The 18,659-nt window shown below is 41.6% G+C and overlaps 1 protein-coding gene across 2 annotated transcripts in view; it reads left to right on the plus strand.

The window, feature by feature from the left end:
• POLA1 (DNA polymerase alpha 1, catalytic subunit) overlaps positions 1-18,659 on the plus strand; it is a 307,592-nt gene that overhangs the window by 132,421 nt on the left and 156,512 nt on the right. For both annotated transcript variants that reach the window (XM_021080571.1, XM_021080572.1), the window contains exons 31-32: positions 875-1,006; positions 5,531-5,705. In XM_021080571.1, the coding sequence (XP_020936230.1) occupies positions 875-1,006; positions 5,531-5,705 (307 nt within the window). The remainder of the gene's footprint in view (positions 1-874; positions 1,007-5,530; positions 5,706-18,659) is intronic.

Here is an 18,659-nt window from a genome sequence, read left to right on the forward strand (position 1 = left end):
CTCTCCGTAACACTTTGTTCAGCTCTCCCTACTGGCACATGAAGCTTGTTTTAGAGAATTTTCTTTGTGGAATGAGGAGTCGTCTACTAATAGCTGATGACTTAGGACCGGTGACTGTCTTACTCATCTTGCGGTACTTTATAGAGCTTGAACTCGGTGACTTCTCGCAGAGTGGGTGAAATAATTCCCTCTGCAAACATTTGGTTGTTACTACACGCCAGGAATCATTCTGAGCGCTGCGAGTGCAGCTGTGAGCAAGACTGACGTGTTCCCTGCTCTCGTGGGGCTTACTTTCTGTTACTCACTCACTCACTCTGCCTTTGGAGAGCTTAAGTTGACAGTGTGAGTAAATCCGGTGATTCCTGGTGCCTTTGGGATTTATTTAGGCTTGAGAACCCTTGGAGAAACAGATCATTGAGAATAACTGTTACACATCAGTCTTAACTAATCAGTTAATTCAGTGAGAGAATTGCAAACATTAGGAAAAACTGTAAAGCTGCATGGAAGACTGAATTTATAGACTTAATTTCTGTGCCATGGCCCAGAAACTCCTGTTTCTTTTTTGTCCTCTTTTTTGGGATGACGTCTGGTGATATTAGTTGCTGAATGAAGGAGAGTGGAGCCTTGAGGACTGAATGTCTGAAGATCCCATGGCAGCCTCTGTTATTTCTCTTTTCTGCTGCACCTGTGGCATGCCCACATTCCTAGGCCAGGGATCAAACCCACGCCAGCTTAACCGCTAGACCACCAGGGAAAGTCCACAGCTTCTGTCAAGTTTATGTGGCTAGTATGATTCTAGAGAAGGTGTATATCTGTGTGAGAATGGTCTTATTTTAAAGTTTGGGGCTTTTTGTTCCCTTTTTTTCTCTTTTAGGCATTGACCAAGGATCCCCAGGATTACCCTGATAAAAAAAGCCTACCTCATGTGCATGTTGCCCTCTGGATAAATTCTCAAGGAGGCAGGAAGGTGAAAGCTGGAGATACTGTGTCATATATCATCTGTCAGGTAAAACTGTCATAATGAATAAGACTTGTACCACCTAAGAGCCCATAGTTAAATCCAGGAATCCAGGTCTCTCTCTTCTTTAGTACTCTGCCAAATAATTAATGCTATAGAGAGGGTTTAGTCTTGGTTGATCTTACTCCATTTAAAAACATTAGTCAGGGGTATGACATTTTATTCTGATTTTTATAGAGCATTTAAGACCAGTGTTTTAGTTGAGTGAAATTATTTTGATGAGACAGGTATATAACAGTAGCTGCTGTTTCAACCTGAAATTAACTTGAATGAAAATGTATTCTGGTTTGCTCATATATCCAGGAGTAGCTCTTTATCATTCTTTTTTTGCAGTAGTTTCCATTTGAATATTGGTAGAATGAGAGAGTAAATGGATTTTTTGCTATTTTCGCTAGCTTCTGTTGGGATAATTACTTGAAAAAAAAAATATGAAACGCATGGTTATATGGAGAAAGGTGAGAGACCCTAAAGATATACCTAATGAAGAAAACACAGATTATCTAACCAGTTGCCTTTTTTTCTTTGAGTGGACGGAGCCTGGAACCCACCTCTTGCCTTCTCCCTGTTCCATGAGGGGCCTCCAAGGAACCTCTAGACCTTTTAGAAGTTTTAAACCACTAACCACTTTCTTTTGAAAGTAGCTCGCCTCTGACAGCTAGGGATGGGGAGAGAGGGTAGACCAGAAGAACTTTTTTCTTTTTTAAAAGCGCTTAACACCACTTGGAACAAGGGAGGAGGGCTCATAACCTTCTCCCTGCTTTTTTTATTTTTTTATTTTTTTAAAAAGCCAGAGTTAAAGCCTCTCTCCAAATTCCTTACAATTACTATGGTGTGGTCCATGTACCAAAAGGCATGGTTCCTCTGAATAAGACTGTTTCTTTTTAATTAATTAATTATTGCATTTTGTTATTACAGCAGAAATTTTTTTTTTTGACAAACCTTAAACATCATTGCCATATGATTGATCTTTGTCAAACTACAGTCTATGTGTTTTAAAATCAGGGAGCCTTTTCAGAATTTCAGAGTCATCTGCTAATATGTGCTCAGTCCTCTGGGTGATGTACATAACAAATGGTTTAAGTACATGGACAGGAATCAGCACTTGACTGTCTCCCTCCTAGGGTTACCCTTGATTAAGAACTGTTAAAGAAAGCCAATTCCTGCAGGAAAATATTTCCATAAATGTCTGACTCGCTCAAGCTCTTAATGTGCTTTGCATATTGCCTCTGACAAGTCTCATCTCAAAAAAACAATTTTCATATTATGCAAATAAAGATTTTGGTAAATAGGGTAGTATTTTTTTTTTCACTTACATCTTCACATACATGGAAAAGCTCTTAAGATTATTAATGACAGGAGCAGATGGCAACATACAACTTTGAAAAATTATGTAGATTCTATAAAATAACCATCTAAGAATGAAACCAAGCCGCAATAATCTTTTGGCTAAACCTCAAAGGGAGATGTATGGTCGTATCATCGATGTATTTTATAAGACAGGCTTATGTTCCTTGATGGCTAAATATTAGGCCTTTTGAGTTCTTCTTGGATCTTACTGATACAAGAAAAGCTCAAAATGCTGATGCTAAATCCAGTTTGATGTGTTTTCGACCTTTTCAAAATTTGACTGGTGTTGGATCTTAACTTATTTGCCTGTTAAAAGAACAGTCTGTGTTTCCTATTGATTTATTCTTCTCATTTTATCCCAAGAAAAGCTGTGGGACTTTAATTTACCTTTGTCCCCTAGCAGTGGGACATACCCACTTAGAGCATGTTTGCTAACCAAAGCTGCCTACCTCTTTTGCTTTTAAGCACTCAAAGTACTCTTCGTCTTTCCTAATACAACCATGTTTTTAGAATATGTTTCTGAAAATGTATGATAACACATTAAGAGAACTGTTTACTGTTCTAAGCAAAGGTGCCCTCCACGAATAGCCTCTTGCTTAAACAGGTTTTGTTTTGTTTAAAATTTACATTTTGAATATAGTACTCTACTGATAACTTATTCAGAGTGCAAATTCAGGTAAGTTCAGAGAGTAATGTTTTTGGTATGTGATTTATATTGGCATTCACAGTCTTATAAAATCTTTGTGCATAATTTGCTGAGATCTTAAGTCAACTTCCACTTGTCGGTTAAGTTTTAAATCCTTAATTATTTAACTGTCAATGGACATAATTTTCATAAGGCACGCCTTTAACAGAATTGTCTTAAGGGGCCTACTTGTCACTCCTTAAATTTTTTCTCCGTTGGTTTCCTACTAAAGATGACTGAATACCTTTGAATGAATGAATCAGGATTGCATGTGGTTGGCCCTGTAAAAGTATGTACTTTGCAAGGTTGACAAATTCCAACACGGGCACTTAGAGGAGGACCAACACTGCTTCTCAGTCTGTTTTTGAAGGCATATGCCACATGGTTTTGCAAATACCATAGGGTCTTGCCAGGTTTGAGAATTAGGTCTTTGAGGGATATCTCTTATGTCATAGGCTAAATGTTTTTCCAACATAACACAGGAAAACCTGTCACTAGCAGTTCTTTTCAATTTGGTCGTGTTTGATCTCAGGATTTTTTAAATACAATAAGAAATATATTGGGTCACTGTTGAAACTAGTCTTTTGTATGGATATTTAAAATAAAACCATTTTCAATTGAGAATATGCTTAGAAATTTCCGGTAGCTTTTTTACAGACATGCCTTACATGAAGACATCTAATGAGATGTTGGAAAGTAACTCAGGTGCCTTTTTTAAAAACTAGTTTGCCTCTACAAATTTGATTTTTATTCATTTTTGTTTTCTTAATGAGGCATTCCCGCTGTGGTGCCGTGGGTTAAGAATCCAACCACAGGAAGCTTGGGTCACCATGAAAGTGCAGGTTCCATCCCTGGCCTGGCACAGTGGGTTAAAGGATCCAGTGTTGCCGCTGCTGTGCATGGGTTGTAGCTTAATCTTACAGACAGATCAGATTAAAAAAAAAAAAAACCAAAAACTGTAATTCTATAAATTGATCAGATTTCATGTGTTTGTTAAAAGGTAGTTGGGGTGCATAAAGATACTGCCCAAGTATTTTTCACACTCTCTTGGCCATTGGCTGTCACCTTACTCGTATCTAAGAATCCAGCCTTTTAAAAAGGCAATAGAGTTGATTAATTCTTCCTGATTTCTGTTACTGTGTTGTGAACTCCTGAAAAAATAATGAGAAGCACGTCTTTTAATCTGAGGTTTGCTTCCTTTCTGGTTATTTTAGTGTGTCTTAGAATAGGTAGAGCCTGGTTGGTAAACACCCCAGTTTGTTTCCATCAGAAGCTTAGCCAAAGAAAGAAACCACTGCCTCCACTTTGTGGTAAGACAATGGTATGGAAGGTTCCCTCTGCTTTGGGCTGGGCGCTCAGCTGAGAAGGGACTGATTGTAGCGGGAATGAAAGAGTAGGATTCACATTATAATCAGTTTTGCAGAGCAGCTGAGCACTGTGAATAGTTATAATTTATGAGTCTGGATGTTAAATTCTGTTGTTGCAGACAAGAGGAAGAGTGGAGTGAGTTTTTGGATGTTGGTCCAGTAGAGTGATGGCTTTTTGATTCACAGATGATGGTAACATCACCCACAGGACTGTATATGGGCCAATTATATAGAATCTCACAGCTTTTATTTATTTTTGTTGTTTTTTGTTTGGGTTTGTTTTTTTGGCCGTGCCCATGGCAGGTCGTAGGCCAGGGATTGAACCCATAGCACAGCAGTGGCCCAAGCCCCAGCAGCAACCACACAGAGCCTTAACCCACTATACCATCTGCGAACTCCTCACTGCTTTTACACTTTTTTAGAAAGTTAAGGAGGAAGCCCTTGAAAAGAGTCTGTCTGACCCATCTTCCTTTCCTTAAGGAGGAACCATGTGAACAGTGCAAAATGACAAGCCCTTCATTCCAGTGGCCAGATAGTTTGCTTCTAGAGCACTCTACTCCTCCAAGGAGACCTCCTTAATTTTACTCTTCCCTATTATAATAAGGTACTAGTCCTGGGTTTCGTTCCCTCGTCTTTTCCCCTTGCTCATTTGCTTCTCAGTGACACACTTAGTTCCATCAAGATACTACACACATATACTCTGTCTTTGAGATGATACTATGGCTAGAATTCTTGTATGGAGGGGTTGCATTAGCATGATAAAAGGGTCACACATTTGTTTGGGGTCATGACTCCTAAAAGGCCCTTGTTAGCACGTCTTCTCTGTGTGTTTCTGTGATACGGCAGGTGGAATTATTTACTCTAGTTGTGTCATCTTGTTGGTTTCACGTTTCAACAAAAAATAGAACACAGCACGTGCTGGATTTACATTCTTGGACAGTGGGCAAGTTGTTCTTCTTGATCTTCCTCCTGTTAGATGCATATGAAATGGTCACCACTAGGTCAAAAGGAACCGAATATATATAAAATTTGAATTGTTGTCACTCTTCTTGACCAAGCAAGGATGTGCGATTGAATTTCTCACAACGTTGCCTGTACTGTGTCCTCTTGTAGGATGGGTCAAACCTCACTGCCAGTCAGAGGGCCTATGCACCTGAGCAGCTGCAGAAGCACGACAATTTAACCATCGACACCCAGTACTACCTGGCCCAGCAGATCCACCCAGTCGTCGCTCGGATCTGTGAGCCAATAGATGGAATTGATGCTGTTCTCATTGCCACGTGGTTAGGTGAGTTCACATAGCCCCTCACCTGGCAACAGCAGCCCTCGTGGGCCTCCCTTGACAGTCGTGAGCCCTGTCCAGAAGCATGGTGCTATGTTGAGTGCTTCTTTGTGTATAGATGGGCATTTATTTTTGTGGTGGTTTGGTTAATGTCTGTCTCCCCTCCTAGACTATGAGCCCCACACACTTGCTACCTCTATAGGCACATGCCTGCTCCAGAGTAGGCCCTCAATCAGAAGGTGCTGGGCGGGGGAAGGCAAAAGAAAGGAAAAGGGTAAGAGAAGATTTTAGGCACTGCTGAGGTCTCTGAGCTTACACTGTAGTAGCATTAATCAGTGAACTTCACTTAATAGGAAGACTCATAGTATCTTGATTATTATTTCGTCTTGTCTCAGTCGCCAAACGTGTTTTCCTATGAAGTGAGAACACTCAATTCTTTTAACATTAAAAAGTTTAACTTGTGGTATTCAATGCCTTTTGAGTAGCCTGCTCTCGCTTTTTAAAATTCTTCCGAAACTAGGGAGTTCACACTGTGGCACAGTGGGTTAAGGATCCGGCATTGGCGCATCTATGGTATAGGTTGCAGCTGTGGCTGGAATTCGATCCCTGGCCAGGGAACTTCCACATGCTGTGGATGCCGCCAAAAAAAATACTTCTGAAACTGGATTCATTATCTTCTAGGAGTTAGTTAATTCCTAATTTCTCATCATCTCTGGAAGTATCAACCAGTGTTGAAACCACAATGTTTCTTTGACTTTTTGCCACGTCACTAGATTGTCATCTCTTGCTTAGAAATGTATTTCACAAACAGCTCCTATTTCATTTCTAGATGACCAGCACATTGAGAGTCACGTTGCTTTAAGTTCTCCGCTTTCTATCCCATTTTATAGACAGATGAAGATTTTTAGACTAACTGCCTAATAAAGTCCTTAGCTGGCTCCTTACTATATAAGTAAAGTCCAAATGCTGCTGACATCTTACAGTCTCAGACCTTGGCGGTTATAGACTAACTTTTGAGGTCTAACTTGTCTTTCTAGCGTGACTTTTTTTTAATCTCTTTAGGGCCACACCCATGGTATATGGAAGTTCCCAGGCTAGGGGTCGAATCAAAGCTACAGCTCTGGCCTACGCCACAGCCACGAAGGATCCAAGCCACGTCTGCAACCTACATCACAGCTCACGGCAACACTGGATCCTTAACCCACCAACTGGGGCCAGGGATCGAACCTGCATCCTCATGGATACTAGTCGAGTTTGTTTCCACTGAGCCAAATGGGAACTTCTTAATTTAGTGTACTCAGGATCCCCTGAATATGGCATTGCTTAATCTGTTCCTGCTTCATGGAACATTCTCCCCCTCCTCTCATTGAGAAGTCTGGCTTTGGCATCACAGGGATCTGGGTTCCAACACTGGTTCTGTTGTTCACAGGCTCTGTGGCTTTGACAAGCCTCTAAAGCTTGGCCTCAGCCTTGGTTTCTGGAGTCAGAAACTTGAGTTGCTCTGAGGGAGCGATGAGATGGTACCTGTGAGGTGCTCCACACCGGCCTGGGCATGGGGAGTGCTCAGTCAGCACTGCTCGGGGCCTCGCCCCACCTCCCTGCCAGGCTTCTGCATAAATAGGTCCGCACTCCTCCAGTCGGTAAGATTAGCACGCAGTTAGCTCTCAGTGTGCCTTTGTGGACTGAGATTGGACAGATGAATCATCAAGTCACATACTTGCCACACTGCCCCGTTGAATGTGTTTCTGAGCTCCTCCCAGCCAGCCCCCACCCCCTCCCCCGCTCTCCCATCAGTGTCTGCTCTGGAAGTGGAAACTCATTTTTGACATTTGCCTAAGCAAAACATAATTAGGAAGATAAAATTCTGCTACCCAAATCATCATATAATGTATTCTCAAAGTTGAGTTGTATTTGATGATGTTTATAAATCCTCAGCTGGGAGGAGGGTGTGTAAGTGCACAATATTTTTTAGCTTCCTCCTTTTTTCTCTCCTCTGCCTTGAGTGCTTGCTCTATTGGAAACGGTAATAAGTACCTGGCATATGTTAGCTCGTTTAATCCTTTCAGTAACCTCAGGAGGATGTGTTGTCATTTCCTCCATTTTACAGAGAAGAAAGCTGAGGCTTAGCGAGGCAGCTAACTTGGTCTTGTCACATTGCTGGAAGTGGCTGACTGTGGTTGGACTGGGACCCAGCTCTGTGACTCCAAAGCTTGTGCTTGTACCCACTGCCTCTTCCTAGCTCTGAGAGGCTGTGACACAAATCCTCAGCCAGAAGCAGGGTCGTGTGGATGCGAAGGCACGGGAGCATCATCTTCTTTCTGCTCCCTCCGCTCCGCACTGCTGACCGCCACCCCCCGCACCGCCCCTACTGAAAACCCTTGAGCAAAAGCTTTTCTTTTTTAGAGTAGATCTTCTAGCTTTTCCATTTGGATCATCAAGAACCTGGTCCAAAGGCAAATGGTTGCGCTTTCCTTCTTTGGTTCTGAGTTTGCCAGTGGCCCAGAGCCGAGGAGGGGTAGATGGACGAAGCCTCCCCTCCTGAGGGACATTGAAGAGATGAGCACAGAGCCTTGTATTTCAGCAGAAGAGCCACAGAGGAAAAGGTGGTGGAGCCTGGCACAGGACAGCCTGATGCCCACTCCTTAGCTCAAGACTGGGCACACCAGGAGGAGCCCAGACTGATTGTGTTGGTTCCGGGGTTGTATTGAAGACCATTTGTATATCAGTTAAACAGCAGGCCGATTGTGACTGCTTAAAGACAAACTTTCTCATAATTGTGACTGTCTTATGAATTCAGTTTTCACAAAGTATTTTCAAACCAGCAGCCCAGTGGGCGCATCTTCAGAGGGATCATGCTGTTACTGACCAGGCTCAGCCTACAGGGGGGACCCTTTGTGCTTGTGTGTGGTCCCAGCACATCCCCACCTCTCCTGCCCCATCGTCTCAAAGCTCTCAGGGCCAGGTAGCCGCTTAGAGCTACCGGGAGGGCCTGTGTTTCTAGCCCCGAAGGAGCTGCTGCTCCCCCTTTCGTTATCTTCTTCTCGTTTTATCTTCTGCTTCTTGCCAGCGGTTTTTATGCTGAAGACATGTGAGGTTGTCATTGTTGAGCAGGCTGCCTCCTTCCACCACAGCCCCGCTGTCACCGTCACCAGTGGTATCCATGTACTGGTCTGCATTGGTTGTAAATCTCCTAGTCATTTCTCTCTCCCTCTTTGCTCAGACAAGGGTCCACACTAGTGAAGTGCACACCAGCAAGCGCCAGTCAGCAAGAAGATCTGTCGAAAACGTGGAAGCTGGCCAGGCAGATCTTTGCAGGCATTTGCCCCTGCTGCTCAGGAGCTGCATTTCGATGTTCCTCCTTTCTTCTTCCACCCCAAGTGAAAATTAGGGTGTTCTTCACTGGGCTGGGAGGCGGGCACTTGAGGCCCCTGTTAGCATTTCTCACCTAGCCTGTGGTTTTAGAGGAGGAGGGGGAGATAGGGAAGTGGTGGGGGAGAGTAAGGGGAGTGTTAGGGGGTGCATGGTTTCTAAGAGGTGCAAGCTGTAGGCACAAAATTACTGTAATTTGTTTTTAAAGTTCTAAATCTGTTTTCTTTATATTAAAAAAACTGCAGTTAGTGAACTGACACCGTTAAATAAGTTGAAGTCTGCAAATGTATACATAAAATACAAGCCCTCCAACTGCCTAATCACAGACATAAAATAATTCTCTTGCTTTTAATGTAGTTTTTATCTTTGATTAATGAAACTTCAGTGAAGTTTGATCCTTTGTCCTTTTACTTAGTACAAAGAAATCAGGAATAATGGCATAATTTCATTTAGGAAAATTATTAAGTTCATGATTTTTTATTTTTAAGACTCTTTTGTGGAGAGCAACTATATTTTTCAACTACCTCTTTTTCTGTTGCTTTTATACTGCTTTCCTTGAAATGAAAGGCAGGCATCAAGTGTTGGTTTTATCCTGTGGCTTCACTTTGGAAATTCTCTTGACTATTTCTCCCCGTCAGAATACCTCCTGAAGTCTGTCTGGTGGCATGTTGCATGTCCAGGTGTTGTGTATGGGAAGGTCATTTTAGTGAAAAGGAGACAGGATAGTCTATTAAATGAGTGAATGAAAAAGTCTGTTGAATTGAAAGAATAATTTGTTCTCCCTAATAACTAATGGTCCTCATTATCCCACAGTAAAATGTGTATCATTTTTCTGAAACCCATGCAAGATTATTGCTATTGGGCTTAAATAAAGCTAAATTTTACTCTTTTCCATCTGTGAATAGAAAAAAATATAGTATTACTCTTCTAATACAATAGCCCTATGGGAAACATGGCCACTAAAACTTGGAACTCTTAGCTTTTGTTCTCCAGACTATAGGTTTTTTTCTCTCTTGTTCTAATGAAAGCTCTCTATATTCTGTGGATGAAATAGTCACAGTATGCTCCAACATCCAAATAGTCTTCTGTACCTAACAAAACAGCCTGGGGATGAGAATATTCTAAAGTTCATGCCTGAATTTTATCTTTTAATAAATTTATATTTCATGCATAACATTACTTAGAATTATATAGTATCTTTCCACCAATGAGGAATGATTTGTACAATAGCTGTCAAGTACATTTCTTCATGGTCAGTGATAAAATTGCAGGCATGTGGCTATTAGGACAGTTTTTTTATTGGCCCTGAGAAATCATTGATGTTAGAAGAACATGAAAATTTTAAATTTATTTTGTTTTATTTTATTGTTGTCTTTTGTCTTTTTAGGGCTGCACTGGCAACATACGGAGGTTCTCAGGCTAGGGGTCGAGTCGGTGCTACAGCTGCCGGCCTACACCACAGCCCACGGCAACACCGGATCCTTAACCCACTGAGCAAGGCCAGGGATCGAGCCCGGAACCTCATGGTTCCTAGTCGGATTCATTTCCGCTGCACCACAACAGGAACTCCGGAATTCAAAATTTAATCTTTGAAAGTAGTGCTTAAAACAGCACTCTGAGGAAAGTAAAAAAAAAAAGACAAAACAAAAACCCTCTTTAAGAAAATGGCCCATTCCGCCCACCTTACAGAAGGTAGTTTGTGCCAATAGACAGGGTGCAGTGGCATCTTCTGAGAAATTAAGTGCAGCGGTGGGCCCACAATGTTTGTGGGTGCCTTTGGTAGACCTGGGGAGCTACACTTGCAAAAGATGGTAGCGGGGTGAAGTACAGGTGGTTGGGAGTGAAATGACGCTGACAGCAGGTGCCTCAGGTGTTAACTTTGTCGACCAAGACTTCGCCTTTTCTCATGATTAAGCTCTCCAAAGAATGTATGTATATTTTCCAAACCTTCGGTGTTTTCTATAACATAATTCATAGTAAAAAAGTAAGATCACACTAAAAGCAAAGTAGGACAGTAAGTCTTCTCCTGCTGGTAAGAACCACGTCTTCAAGGCCGGAGTGCCCTTCTGAGCTCGGCATCAGATGGCTGGTGCTACCCGGCTCCTTTTGCTTTCATTGAACAGGTGAATGTTGAAGACCTGCTGTGGCTGAGCAGTGCGATGGATAGAGTGAGGGATATGAACTTGACTCAGCCACGGCTCCTTGACACAGATTATAGCCCATCCTGTGTAGTCAGTTTCACTGTTGTGGGGACTCTAGTGGACAGCACTGTGTATGTCCCTGAAGAGGTAAAATAAAGGCTTTTCAGTGTTTCAGGGAAGCAGAGACCACTTCTAGCTGGGGCCACCATTGAAGAGTTGTAAAATCAGAGGCATTTGAAGCATGGCAGGCATGCACTGTGGAGAGGCCACTGTGGAGATGGGAGTGGTGGTTTGTCCCCACCTCCCACCAGTTTTTCCAACCCACTGATGAGCACCAGGGCTCTGACCTCCATGGAGGTAGCCCATGCCATCTCAGCCACTCCTCATGGCACGTTAGACGCACAGAGAGCCTCGTGAAGGGTAGCAGTGGCACTAGCCACTCACTAGCTCCTTGCCGTCTTACTAGCTCATGGTGCTGAGGGCCCACAGTGAAGCAGCCACATTGATGCTGCTCCCTTGACTCAAGCAGAGATCTCTGAGAGCTTGGACCAAACCAGAGCATGCTTGGAGTAGTAATTCATTCTTCCTTCCTTCCTTCCTTCTTAAGTTTTTTCCTGCTCAGAGGTACAGTTCTTTTTTTTTTGGGGGGGGGGTCTTTTTGTCCTTTTAGGGCCACACCCGCAGCATATGGAGGTTCCCAGGCTAGGGGTCGAATCGGAGCTGTAGCTGCCGGCCTACGCCACAGCCACAGTAACGCGGGATCCAAGCCGCGTCTGCGACCTACACCACAGCTCACGGCAATGCTGGATCCTTAACCCACTGAGTGAGGCCAGGGATCGAACCCACAACCTCATGGTTCGTAGTTGAATTACACCGTGCCACAACAGGAACTCCTGTGGTTTTTGTTTGTTTGTTTGTTTTAACGTGCATTCATAATGTGATCGGGGAAATACCAACACTTATTAGATATTTGATGAAATGAAGGGATTGTGGGATTTTTCCCCCAGTGATGATGATATTATACTTATGCCAAAAAGGGGGAGAAGTGTCTTTTATAAACATAAAATGAAGTATTTATAGATAAAATGACATGACATCTAGGATTCACTTCAAAATAATCAGAGAAGGTGGAGAAGAGGATTGAGACTGGCCATAGCTGCAGATGATTGGAGCTGAGCGACAAGCATATGGGGGCTTCTTACACAGTTCTCTCTACTACTGTAAATGTTTGGAATTTTCCATAAGTAAGTTAAAATACTGAAGACCCAATTTAATGATAAGTAACTGACTATACAATTGGCAAACAAGTGAACCTGCCTTTCACACCAACAACAAGCCACTCCATAAAATAAAAGAAAAACCTCTGAGTATTTTACAAGGAATAATACTCAAAGCTTTGGGTTAAATAAACCCCCAAGAATTTTACCGTCCCGCAGAAGTTAACTTCCCAAATCTTGACAGAGAAAACAATCGGATGAGCAGCACTCTAATGGCCCCATGAGATTGTTTTTAATGCCCTTGATGAAAGCTCTGAATGTGAATTTTAACGTAATGAGAACTGTACCTGGAGTTCCCGTCGTGGCTCAGTGATTCACGATTCTGACTAGGAACCATGAGGTCGCAGGTTCAATCCCTGGCCTCGCTCAGTGGGTTAAGGATCCAGCGTTGCCGTGAGCTGTGGTGTACGTCACAGACTCGGCTCAGATCTGGCGTTGCTGTGGCTGCAATGTAGGTGGCAGCAACAGCTCCGATTAGACCCCTAGTCTGGGAACTTCCATATGCCGTGGGTGTGGCCCTAAAAGGAGAAAAGAAAACAAAAAACCTCCTTGTTTGAATTGGAACCCAGTCAGGATCCATATGATAGTTAATTTTTTTTTAAACATTTTTGTCTTTCCAATTTATATGTTGAAGAAACTGGAGATTTTTGTCCCATGACATGTCTCTTAGTCTGGAGTTTGTGGATAGCATTCTGGTGGTATCCTTTAACACGTTCCCCTGTCCCATCTATTTCCTGTAAAATGGTAGTTAGATCTAAAAACTTGCCCATCTTTTATTTTAGTGTATTTTAGTTTTTGCTAATCTGACTTCCTGGGTAAAGGTGTGTACATCTGTAGGTACCTAATGTCTGGTTGGAATCTAACACATTTTTTGAAAGAAGCTCAGGAGTGTATCTTGAGAGATATTTAGGGCTCACTTTTCCTACCTTTTTCAATGTGAATTTTCTTTTTTAAAAATTGAAATGTAGTTGATGTGCAGTATTATGTCAGTTAGGTCTACTGTGTAGTGATTTGATATTTGCATAAATTATGAAATGATCACCACAGTACGTCTAATAGCTCTCTGTCCCCATCCAAAGTAATTGCAGTATTATTGACCACATCCCTTATGCTATATATTAAGTCCTCATGACTTCTTATCTACTTCTTGATCCTCTTCACCTATTTTGCCCATCCCTTCACTCCCTCTCCCTTTTGGCAGTGACCCATTTACTCTCTGTATCTCTGAGTCTGTTTTTGATTTGATTTGTTTTTTAGATTCCACCTATAGGGAGATCATGTGTTATTCATCTTCCTCTATCTTACCCTCTAGATCTATCCATGTTGTCACAAATGGCAAGATTTACATTTTTATGGCTGAATAATATTCTTGTGTGTGTGTACACATACCATATCTTTGTTATCCATTCATCTATTGATGGGCCCTTAGGTTGCTTCCATGTCTTGGCTATTGTAAATAATGCTGCCGTGAACATTGGGGTGCATATACCTTTTTGGATTAGTGTTTTGGCTTTTTTCTGGTAAATACCTAGAAGCGAAATTGCTGGATCATAAGTAGGTAGTTCTATTTTTAATTTTTCGAAGGACCTCAATACTCTTTTCCACAGTGGCTGCAGCAGCATACAATCCAACCAACAGTTCACAAGCGTTCCCTTCTCTCCACAGCCTCTCTAACACTTGTTGTCTTTTTGATGCTAGCTATTCTGACAGGTGTGAGGTGGTAGCTCACTGTGGTTTTGATTTGCATTTCCCTGATAATTAGTGAAGGTGAGCATCTTTTCATGTGCCTGTTGGCCATCTATATGTCTTCTTTGGAGAAATGTCTGTGCCCATTTTTAATCAGCTTGTCTGATTTTTGATGTTGAGTTGTATGAGTTCTTTGTATATTTTGGAAATTAACCCCTTATTGGATATATTACTTTCGAATATCTTCTCCCATTTAAGTAGGCTGCCTTCCCATTTTGTTGATAGTTTCCTTTTCTGTGCAAAAGCCTTTTAGTTTGATATGGTTCTGTTTGTTTATTTTTGCTTTTGTTTCCCTTGCCTGGGAAGATATACCCCCCAAAATCCCACTCAGACCAATGTCAAAGAATGTACTTCCTATGGTTTTTTTAGGAGTTTTATGGTATGGGGGCTTATGTTTAAGTCTTTTGTCCATTTTGAATTTGTTTTTGTATATGATATGAGAAGTCATTGTGAATTTCTTGGATAACATGCATGCAGAAAAGTATGTAAAACCTAACTCAACAGCTTGCTGAATTTTCACAGTGTAAATGCATACCAGTGTAGTTAGTACTGAGCTGAAGAAGCAATGTATTACTATGTTCTGAGAAGCCCCCTCATATCTCCTAGATATTATCCTCCAACCCTCACCAGAAAATTACTGTCATGATTTCTAACATCATAGATGAGGTTCTCTTATATGTTGATGCCGCATAAATAGTGTCCTTACTCTTTATGTCTGGCTACTTTCATTGTGAGATGGGTCCATGTAGTTGTACTTCATTTCTGTCTAGTGCGCATATACTACACTGTGTGACTACCTACCTAAGGGTTTTTCCACTCTGGGCAGTCATGAATAGTGCTGCTATGGGCGTTCTTTTTTATTATTTATTTATTTATTTATTTATTTTCTATTTCACCCACTCCCATGGCATATGGAAGTTCCCAGGCCAGGGATCAGATCTGAGCTGATCTGACATACGCCACAGCTGTAGCAACACCAGATCCTTAACCCACTGCACAGGGCTAGGGATCAAATAGGTGCCTCCACAGAGACAAGCCAGATCATTAGCCACTGCTCCACAGTAGTAACTCCTGCTTTGGGCATTCTTGCACATGTCTACTGTTGAACACTTGTGTGTGTTTCTGTCGGGTGTATACTTAGGAGGAGAATTGCTAGGTCGTAGAGGGTCATGTATGATCAGGCAATTTTCCAAAGTGGTGTACTAATTTAGACCCCCTACCAGCAGCTTCTGAGTGCTCTGTATTCTTATCAACACTTGGTGTTTTCCTCCCGTCTTCATTTTATGTGGTGGCATAATGTGGTTTTATTTTGTTTCTATGGTGGCTAATAAGGTTGAACACGTGTTCTCACTAGCCATTTGAATCTCTTTGTGAGCTGCCTGTTCAGGTCTTTTTTTACTTTATGTCGAATTGTCTTTTTCTTATTGATTTGCAGACATTCTTTATGTATTCTAAATGAGTCCTTTGGAAATATCTAGCGTAAACCTATTTGGAGTGCCTTTTTTTTCAAGTATCATTTACATACCAAGAAATATTTCCATGTTAAGAGTATCATGCAGTCAGTTTATGAAGACACAGAATATTTCCATTGCCTAGAGAGAGTTCCCTTGTATTCCTCCCTAGTCATGCCCTCTCCCTCCCAAAAGCAGCCACTCATCTGATTTCTATGACCCTAGGTTAGTTTTGCCTAGTCTGGAATTTTATGTAAATGATCTGTAGTATAGACTTTTTGTGTTCAGCTTCTTTCACTTAGCGTATTTTTGAGATCCACATTGTTTAGTGGATCAGTATTCCACCTTTTTCGTTGTCGAGCAGTATCCCAAGGTAGGTTATACCAGTTAGTTTATTCACTCTCCTGTTAAGGGACATCTAGATTGTTTCTAGTTTATGGTTTATTGGGAATAAAGCTGCAGGAGTTCCCGTAGTGGTGCAGTGGTTAACAATCCGACTAGGAACCATGAGGTTGTGGGTTCGATCCCTGGCCTCACTCAGTGGGTTAAGGGTCCGGCGTTGCCATGAGCTGTGGTGTAGGTCGCAGATGTGGCTCGGGTCCTGCGTTGCTGTGGCTCTGGTGTAGGCCGGCAGCTACAGCTCCTATTAGACCCCAGTCTGGGAACCTCATATGCCGTGGGAAGCGGCCCTAGAAAAGGAAAAAAAAAAAAAAAAAGCTGCTGTGAACATTCTTTTCCAAGACTTTTTGTGGATGTAAAATTCACCCTTTAAAAATTCGTTAAATAGGGAGTTCCCGTTGTGGCACAGTGGTTAACAAATCCGACTAGGAACCATGAGGTTGTGGGTTCGGTTCCTGCCCTTGCTCAATGGGTTAACGATCCGGCATTGCCGTGAGCTGTGGTGTAGGTTGCAGACGTGGCTCGGATCCCACGTTGCTGTGGCTCTGGCGTAGGCCGGTGGCTACAGCTCCGATTCGACCCCTAGCCTGGGAACCTCCATATGCCGCAGAAGCAGCCCAAGAAATAGCAAAAAGAAAAAAAAAATTTGTTAAGTATTTTTCTTTAGGAGTTCCTGTCATGGCTCAGTGGTTAACTGAACCCAACTAGTATCCATGAGGACACGGGTTCAATACCTGGCCTTGCTCAGAGAGTTAAGGATCTGGCATTGCCTTGAGCTGTGGTGTAGGTTGCAGACACGGTTTGGATCCCACGTTACTGTGGCATATGAACCGCCATATGCGGCCCTAAAAAGACAAAAGACCAAAAAAAAAAAAAAGTGTTTTTCTTTAGTTGTACTAAATTTTCGGTTTATGTACTATTCTCTAAGTCCAGATATATGAAAGCCTGAATTTGTGCAAAAGATTCATTTCCCAAGAGAAATTTTTAGAAAAAAAATACATGGTAGGATTTCATTAATTAGCTTCCCTAGTAGTTTAAGTGATTCATATTTCAGACAAATGCTTGGGAATATCAGTTACTCTATTCATTCGGGGTTTCACTCATATGGATTTTTCCCTCTTCCCCAGTTGTGTGAACATGTGCAATTGACTTTAGTTATTTGCAGTTGCACTAACAGACCTTGTCTTTTGGAGGAAAAAGATTATTGAATTGAATCCATCAGTTTTTCAACCTAATGCCTTGAGTTTGGAGCAGTTTAAATACTCCTTGGGAATGGGGGCAGGTGAACATTCTAAAAACAGTTTATAATTGTTAGAAAATACAATGGTAGAAAAAATAATTTTGTGGTAAGTGTTACATTTGGGCCTATGCGTGATAAGAATGTGGTAATCTTAAGGAGAAAAACAGCACTGGTGAACTCATCCACCCCGACACCTATAATGTTACTTTCTATAAATACTTCTTGAAACATGAGAGCTTTGATCCTGTTGCCAAAATAATGTGAGAGCCTATAAATTTTCTAATTATAAATGACAGTATTTTAATTTCATTCCGCTGCCTCCTCTGTCCCGTCTCGTCGTCGCCCTCCTCTACACCCCCACTCTAGCCCAAGAAAAATGGTGTGACTGGATGACTACAAGTCACAGGATTGAATGAAAACACACATCATTTCCACGGTTGCTCTTCTCCCGGATAACTGGTGTCAAGCCCAAGCAGGCTGCTGCTCCTTTTATTCTGTGCCGGACCAAATGATTGAAGTCATCTGTCAAAAGCTAGTCTAGTAGAAGTGGAAGTTCTTTTTCTCAACTGGGGCATAAAGTTTGTTTCTTTAAGCCAGTTGTTCAGAGAGAACTCTCGGTAGAAGGGATAAGCAATTTGGAATTCGTTTTTGTTATCTCTTGCTTGCTCAGAGACTACTATGATTATTTTACTGTATGGTACACAGTTTAACATTGCTTATACAGTGTATATGCATGTATGGCAACTGTGATCATAAAAATGCTTTAATGTCATTTCTGACAATTGTGTTTCATTTTGGAGGGACAGTAATTACAAATGGAGTTCTAGGCAGCAGCTCTATTTTGCACATTTGAAATTCAACATCTACCTCTAGGTGGCAGCACCAGATACTTTTTCCCTGTTTCACTCCAACCTTAATGAGTTTTGGTATAAGCAGTAAAACTTTTAACTCTCCCGAAACTTTGAAATAAGCTGCTTATTGCTGATTTTGTCAGGATTTGGAAAAATTAATTTATATGTTGTTTAAGTTTGGGGTTTAAGTCTGGATTTTGACCTAAAAAAGAAAAAAAGAGAGGTTCCAGCAGCAAGGATCCATATTTTTTAACATGTTTAATTATGTCTTCTTAAAAAGATTTAACTTAGCCCTCTGTGATTTGTCTCTTGAACTTAAAATTGTCCTCCCAAGAAAATCACTTTTTTATGATGTTGTATCGAAGTAACTTGTACAAGAATCATTACATACCTAATATTTTAAAGTAAGTACAGCATCGTCTCCCTTTATATTTAAAAAATTTACCATTGTCTTATGGCCAAGAGTGCTGAGATGAAGTCTCTTCT

Source organism: Sus scrofa, chromosome X (genome assembly GCF_000003025.6).
Source record: "Sus scrofa isolate TJ Tabasco breed Duroc chromosome X, Sscrofa11.1, whole genome shotgun sequence".
NCBI lineage: Eukaryota > Metazoa > Chordata > Mammalia > Artiodactyla > Suidae > Sus > Sus scrofa.